Here is a 7,552-nt window from a genome sequence, read left to right on the forward strand (position 1 = left end):
AATACTTATATAAACTTTTTTATTTACATTTTAAATATTTTTATGTAAAAAAACATTAAAATACCTTCTATACTTATTTTTTTATTTAAAATATATTTTACAACCCACGGCGGAACACATGTCAAATACCCAATTTTAAGTATGACGGATAATATTCATAAGTGTAAATTGTATATCAATAATTATATATAAAAATCAAAACTAAAAAAAAACATATAATTGATTATTATACACTTCATAACTTCTAAATTACTGCATACTTAAGCACACTAATTTATAAATTCAACCTCACCTCTAATTAAAGAAAATGATCAATATTAATAAATTCTTTGTACAATTTTATTAATTCCTAAAAATTCCTCAATTTATGTTTCCATTATTTTCTTATGTATACACAACTATAACCTTAAATGATATAAAACATCCTTCTTAAATTACTCGTAATGTATATCATACAATATTGGTATTTTTTTTAATTATCATTATTTTTGAAATTATAAAAACAAGAAAATAAAAATGAATAATATTAAAATAAAAATAAAAATAAAAATAAAGCATATAAATATCTAAATTATTTATCCTAAATGAAATATAAATATAAAGAAACCCGGAACATAGATAGATACTATTTTCATTCGTACATATCGTGCTTATATTTTAATATTTGATGATTTTTATTTTCGCAACGACCTGTAGTTCGGACCCCTTCAAAATATCCTTCTCGGAGAAGCCTACTCGTCGTCTGCTTTTTCCTTAAACTAGCCTTCGCGTCATCTGTTATCTTCGTCCCCATCTCGTTCTTCCCACGCCTACACACACCTCGTTAGCTGATCATGGCGTTCGCCGGAGTTACAGTGACTTGTCATTCCAGTTATCTACTCCCTCGATTCTCTTCTTTCAACTATTCTTCTATTCCCCTTTTAAGTTTAGGAAGATTCCCATTATTTATTTCTAAGGAATGCTTAAGAGTTAGTGCTTATGCGGCCGGGTCAAAACGGGCATCATCACCATCATATCTGGAGACAAAACACGGAGTTTGGGAAGATCCTGATGATGGAAGCGGCAGTGATTATGACCAAGAAGATGAAGAAGAAGCGAAAGAAAATGACTTGGATTTTGATAGTAATTGGGAGGAAGAAAAGAATTCTGTCACAGCTACTTCCACTGTCACTAACTCCACTACAGAAAATAACTACGGGGAGGATCTTGTCAAAGGTGGCGTTCACTGTTCCCTTCCCCCCTATTTTAATAGTGCTATGTTATCATTTTCTCAAGTGGAACATTCCTATTCCTTTAGGGATGAAATTTTTTTTTACCCTATGAATGAATTTGACGTTGTTCTGTAACCACTGCAGAGGTTGAACAACTTTTGGGACCAGAAGAGAGAGCAATTTTCCAACAGAATGCATCTCCTAATCTCCGCAAAATATCAACTGTAACCTATGCTGATAACGTTTTAGAGCTATTTTCCTGCTGAAATATGTGTTTTTCTTTTTTTCATTCAGAAGTAGCGTTTATATATATTGACTTGCTGCCATTTGCTAGAGCATATGGGCTATGAGAAAAATAGTAGTAAACATGCAAAATATCCTTTCAGGCAAAATGGAATCCACTCCAGACCCTTGCTCTATCAGGACAGATAAAATTTATGGACAAGTTGCTTGATGATGGATTAGATATTGATGACCAGGATAATGTGAGTTCTTTCCTTTATTGTATTCTGTTTATAGCTTATACTTTGAGCATAAATCTTAAGTTGAAATTGTTGACATAGGATGGGTTCACGGCATTGCATAAGGCAATTATTGGCAAAAAGGAGGCTGTTATTAGTCATCTTTTAAGAAAAGGTGCTAGTCCACATATCAGAGATCGGGTGAGGTTAATATTTTGATTGTAGCAAGTGTTTTTTGCCCCTGTTTAATTTTGTTTGCATCTCTAAGGAACATTTGTTGCCATTTATTTATCCCTGTAATAGGATGGTGCTAGCCCACTGCATTATGCAGTTCAAGTTGGTGCAATGCAAACTGTAAAGTTGCTGATAAAATACGAGGTTGATGTCAATGCTGCGGATAATGTCAGTACAAGTTTCCAAATTTTTTCTGAACCCTTTGCTCAATTGATCATATTCTGGTCCCCAGAAATTTTATAACATTTCTTGCAGGAAGGATGGACTCCATTGCACATTGCAGTCCAAAGCAGAAATAGAGATATAGCTAAAGTTTTGTTGGTCAATGGTGCAGATAAGACCAGAAGAACTAAGGTAAATGTTTTCAATTTTATATTTAAAGGAAAAATTGTTCCAAGGAATGCTGAATTGCTTCCTTGTTTTTTCAGGATGGAATGACACCCCTGGATCTTAGCTTATGCTTTGGCAAAGACTTTAAGTCATTTGATATTGCGAAGTTACTGAAGGTTTTACCAGCTAACAGGGAATTATAATGGATGCAACAGCCTTGACAGTAAATACAAGCAGAAGACTATATGAAGCTGTTGTGCATTACAAGGGCATCGCCTATTTTTGTGTATGCCGATTCTGAATGGGTTTGTTCATCTATCGTGTATGGGTTTTATTGGGGTTCAAAACTCCTCTGTGTTGTCCAAGAATGAACGGTGCTTAGTAAACCGTGTGACTTGCACGGTGAAGCCCAATCAATCTTTGGGCAAAGTAGTTTTGCACCGAGGTGAAGAAGCCTGCTGAACAGGCTACAGCAAACAATCGATCTTTGGATGAATGTGTCCAGCACAGGTAATAATGCAAATGGATTTGCAAATGTCATGTCTCCCGGGGAAAAAATGCATAACAATAGCTTTCAGTACAATCTATTCATCATCATGATGGTTATGAGATGCATTGCATTCAGATCAACAAGAAGAACGTTGAAGCCATTGGCTAGCCTAATTGTGAGGCATCAGTAACTTCTAAGAAATCTATATTCTGTGGATTTATTCTGTCGGCTATTGCCAAGTTTAAACTAGTTGCTCTATATAGTATTTTTCCTTGATGTCTTCTCCACCTTCAATAGCAGCAAAAGTAGTCATGTTCTTCAAAAGACATGGCATTTTGGTTATATTTCTGGAATTAGCAGAAGTGCAAATAAACAAGTGAATTCAAAGCTATCAATGACACAAACAGGTGTCAGCCTTCCTTTTGATTTCTTAAAGCTCAAACGGAGACATTGAAATATCAACCGATGAATTCAGTTGCTGTCAATGGATTAAAAGAGAGGAAATCTTACTAAAGATGGTGATGCCTTACCCTGAGCACTTCATCAAGAGCAATCATAATGAAGTCCAAGCTCTCAAATCTCAACCAATCATGAGATGAAATGCAACCGTCACAAACTTGCCCTATGTAGTATTTGTAACCAGTTTTCCTGACAAACTATCAGATATGGGATCTGCAGTTCAACACCAACTTAATTACAGTGTCCTTGGAAAGTTTGTGCCCTAAAACAGCTCCAGGTCTGGGTGTGAAGAATATTTCGCTCACACCCTGCACAAAAGAGAACTCATCTCTAGTTGAAAAGGCATAAATTCTCTCCTGGAGTTCAATAAGATCAAAACACAAATATGGAGTTGTTTGTATTACATTACTGTTACGAACCAGTGGTCTATTGCTATACATGTAACTTTAACATAGCCCTAGCCCAAGATACACATTGTATACAGCACTTTGAGATTAGCATACGGATCCAGAGCTATCTGGCCACACGGACCAGCACTGCCATCAACAAAAGCGTATCCTACCTTGGCAGTTTCCTCTGTATAATCAGCTATACTATATTTTGTCATCATCTAAAACCAGAGCGAGCTGCTCTTGGCCCAGCAGCTTGTGCCTTCATGGCTTTTGTTTGAGCAAGTAATGCATCATAGTCCTGAACATTGAAGGCTTATTGTCACTCAAATGCACATGAAATCAAACACAAAACAAAAGCCAAATGCAATGAAAAAATTACCCTTTTCTCAAATGCATCATCACTTGAGCTAAGTAGTTTGTCGGCAATCCCATAATCTATGGCTTCCTGAGCTTTGAGATATTTTGGTCGCTGGATGTCTTTAACAAGTTCTTCCTTCGGCTTCCCAGTTCCTTTTGCTAACAGCTCAATATAATACTCAGTATTTGCATCCAATTCCTTGGCCTGAGAAAAAAGTTAGTTGCGAAAATTGATGAAGGAAGAAAAAGGAAGGGAGAGTGGAGGGGAGAACCTTGATCCACATATCTACTGCAGCTCCGCTTGATCTGTTGACTTTAGGCAAATATAATTTTGCTACAATCCAGAATCAAATTATTAGAACCTCATGCTCAAAACCCTTTACATTACTTGAAAGATGTGCCAAACCTATGGCCACATTGTTTGATCGAGCAATCAACAGGCTAGTGGCTCATGCCAAGGCTATCAAAATAGATCAGCAAAGCAAACAGGCACAGTTTTTTCACAGGTTCTTTTATAAGAAATTAAGTTTATAAGGCTACGAGAAGTTAGGAGATGGATTTGCTGGGTGGAAAACAGATTGTGCGCCTTCCTGTAGGACCAGAAATTGTCAAATTGGTGATTAGGTCAAGCCACAAATGACCAGTGATAAACACTCTCCCATAACTATCATACCACTTTCCTGACATCTGGCAAAATTTTTGGTGATAGAACTTCACCCGATCAGTCATTCACTTGTTCTGACACGTTTTCTTTTTCTCAAGAATGGTACTTAAGCAGCCATATAGTCCCACACAGTTAGAAGACATGATGGTGAATAGAATAGTTTTAAACCATTCAAGTACAAATAGGTTCTCTAGTTATAAATAATTTTAAACACATTACTGTTCCCATAGCTCCAAATAGCAATTGCATTTTCCAAAACAAGTCGTGATAATCCTTTTAAACTTAAAGAGAAGTTTGGAGCATACTGGATGAGTTTGGCTGTAAGGCGCGATAACCCTTGGCTCCAAGAGATAGAAGCATTGCTGCTTGACCATATGCCATGCCACAATTCACAGTATAGATAGTTGATTTGCAGTACTTCAGGCATATAGAAAGAGATGCACAGGATAAGTTTCAATCACATTAAACAATTGATGAAAGAATTAACAAATAATTGAAAATATTGCATGCAGACAGGCAACAAACACCCACATTTAATATTGCTCCATAGCATAAACTTAATGGTGAAAAAATAACTGAAAATCTTGTGTGCAGACACACAACAAACAGACGCGCGCACACAGATATTGGTGCATGAACTAAAGAGATATTATAATAACCTCTGTTCAGAGAAAATCCTAGATTATGATACTTACAGACATGGTGTCTGCAATGGCATACGCTTCAGTTTCGGATCCGACAGTCTCCATCTTCTCATTCTAAACAGTAAGAAAATAAATTAGGGAAGATGATTACACATATTCAACCACATGAATGTGATTTCAGGCATAATTAGAGCACAAGTTGATGGCTTATCTAGGGCGACACAAACAGGTTAACAGAAAATGAAAAGAAAAGAGGGGGGAATTCAAGTGCAAACCTGTGTCCCGGATGAGTTTATATATAGATAAATAGGCTTTGAAGGATCATCATAATCCAAATACATGAATTAAGCAACAAGAAGCTCTGTGACAGCTGGCACAATCTATCAAGATGTTACAAGTCAGACAACCTGGCAAGATAGACCAACAATTCTAGTTGATATTGAGGATAGCAATGAGATATAAAAATAGTTGCTTACTGGCATTCCCAGGTAGCATATTCGAGCATCTAAGAGCAAAGAAGGTAAATCCGGTGGAGCAAATTCAGGTCTTCCATATCCTCTACCCCCTCCATGGTACATGGTTACACTCATACTATATTTTGGAGGACCCCGATCCATCATGCCTGATAGACTATACATCCCTCCATGGTCCAGATAGTTCTTTCTAGATGAGATGCTTTCCTGTCAACAAAGGTAAAGAAAAAAATGCTCTCTCAGGACTACCACTATATGATTTAGTTTCTTAGATAAACTCGACTTCCAGCAAGCAATAAGAAAAACTACTGTTATGCAATTAATCAATACAAGATCATCTTGAAGCTAGAGAGGTGATCTCAAGGAGTGATTAAGAAGAAAGAACCTCTGTGACACTTCCTGACTGACGACGAACGGGATTATCCTCAGTCATGAACATGTCCATTTGTGAAGGAGTAAGACCATAAAGAGATGGAGGTAAATTTTTATAATTTTCCATCACTGCAGAGGATAAGATAAAAGAGAAATGGAAGTTAGAATTTGAAAATTCGAAGTATCAAATTCGGAGCTGCTGGGAAATTAACAAGTCAAAGACACTAGAACCATTGCAGCTCTCAAATTCTAATACAAAAGGCCACTTTGTATTCCATAAAACCAAAGAAAGATAAGTGTCCCGATAAGAACAGCGACTGCAGTTAAATGGCAGGAACCTGAAGGTCTCAACTTGAATAATTAGGAGTCGTCTCATTCAAAATAAGTGATCTGTATACTGCCGGCATAACCTTAAAATCATTGAATCTCATCTCATCTCATAGTAATGCAATTATGACTTATCGAGCTCATGGATGAGGGAAGATTAAAAGGCAGTCTCCGAATTATCAAGCAAATAAATGGCCAATGTTGCTGTCTTTTCCATTAAAGACTCTAAAACACAAACAATTCCATAAACAAGAAAAACCAAAAAGCTAATAATGATTCAAAAATATAAACAAGGGCATATTCCCATAGTTTAAAAAATAATCAATAAAGCTGACAATAACAAACTAAATAAACAGAGCAGAGAGAGAGAGACTGACGTCCATCTTTGAGGTTTTATTGTCTAAACTGGCTGGGAATATGATTCAGTGACCTCCCAGATGCAGTAGGGGACTTGCAAGAGCAGTAGCATCTTCGTTTTCTTGGAGTGCTTAATAAAAAGAGTTTGGAGCATGGGAGAAAGGAGGACTTGTTTAACCCAGCAGAGGAACTGACCATTTCTGGGTTTGGAGCTGAGAGTGGAGATAGCAGAGAAGTCGCCATACTATATGTGCACTGCAGACTGGAGCGAGTGATTGCTGATTTCTCTTTGCTTGGAGAGAGCGGTGATAGTGAAGCTTGAGGTTTTGGTGCGTTTGGGTCTCGTTCTCTTTCTCTGTGTTTTTGTTCTTTTTTACTGGTTGGTTCTGGAGAGTGAAGAGTGAGAACGTATCTGAATTTGGGTTTGGGCCTAACCTCATGAATTTGGGTTTGGGCCTAACCTCATGTAAAGAGACTTGTCTAATTCAAAACAGACTTGGGTAGAAGAGCCTCTGCACTTTAGGAAGAACAACAACAGGGCTGTTTTAGGCCCATCCTTCCCACATACTTTGAATTATTAGAATTATTACAGTAACATTGTTTTCCAAAATATTTTTTTTAATAGAATTATTTAAAAAATATTTTTTAAATATTTTTTAAAATTTATATTTGATATCGACGCATTTAAACGATCTAAAAAAACAAAAAAAATAACTTGAAGCAAAAAAAAATTCAACTTTTCTTTTAAGCACAATGCCACTCCGAAAAAAAACAACTTAGA

At 36.5% G+C, this 7,552-nt stretch overlaps 2 protein-coding genes across 2 annotated transcripts; one reads left to right on the forward strand and one right to left on the reverse strand.

The window, feature by feature from the left end:
- Nucleotides 1-749: 749 nt before the first annotated feature.
- Nucleotides 750-3,002, forward strand: LOC7478652 (ankyrin repeat domain-containing protein EMB506, chloroplastic). Its single transcript, XM_002300228.4, has 7 exons — nucleotides 750-1,215; nucleotides 1,356-1,435; nucleotides 1,598-1,696; nucleotides 1,775-1,873; nucleotides 1,976-2,074; nucleotides 2,162-2,260; nucleotides 2,335-3,002. The coding sequence occupies exons 1-7, from the start codon at nucleotides 834-836 to the stop codon at nucleotides 2,437-2,439; spliced, it is 963 nt and encodes a 320-aa protein (XP_002300264.4). The 5' UTR covers nucleotides 750-833; the 3' UTR covers nucleotides 2,440-3,002.
- Nucleotides 3,003-3,516: 514 nt separating this feature from the next.
- LOC18095177 (ATP-dependent Clp protease proteolytic subunit-related protein 1, chloroplastic-like) lies at nucleotides 3,517-7,157 on the reverse strand. The gene is given in 9 exon segments (XM_052446259.1): nucleotides 3,517-3,875; nucleotides 3,957-4,139; nucleotides 4,207-4,268; nucleotides 4,904-5,015; nucleotides 5,294-5,356; nucleotides 5,518-5,622; nucleotides 5,719-5,922; nucleotides 6,101-6,216; nucleotides 6,792-7,157. Coding segments are annotated over 8 exon segments (927 nt in total). The 5' UTR covers nucleotides 6,215-6,216; nucleotides 6,792-7,157; the 3' UTR covers nucleotides 3,517-3,791.
- Between the last annotated feature and the right edge of the window lie 395 nt (nucleotides 7,158-7,552).

This window comes from Populus trichocarpa, chromosome 1 (genome assembly GCF_000002775.5).
Source record: "Populus trichocarpa isolate Nisqually-1 chromosome 1, P.trichocarpa_v4.1, whole genome shotgun sequence".
NCBI classification, from domain to species: Eukaryota; Viridiplantae; Streptophyta; class Magnoliopsida; order Malpighiales; family Salicaceae; genus Populus; species Populus trichocarpa.

Coding starts and splice junctions, on each gene's coding strand:
- LOC7478652 (XM_002300228.4), top strand. CDS start 834: ATGGCGTTCGCCGGAGTTACAGTGACTTGTCATTCCAGTTATCTACTC. Junction 1,216..1,355: donor CGGGGAGGATCTTGTCAAAG/GTGGCGTTCACT, acceptor TAACCACTGCAG/AGGTTGAACAACTTTTGGGA. Junction 1,697..1,774: donor ATATTGATGACCAGGATAAT/GTGAGTTCTTTC, acceptor TTGTTGACATAG/GATGGGTTCACGGCATTGCA.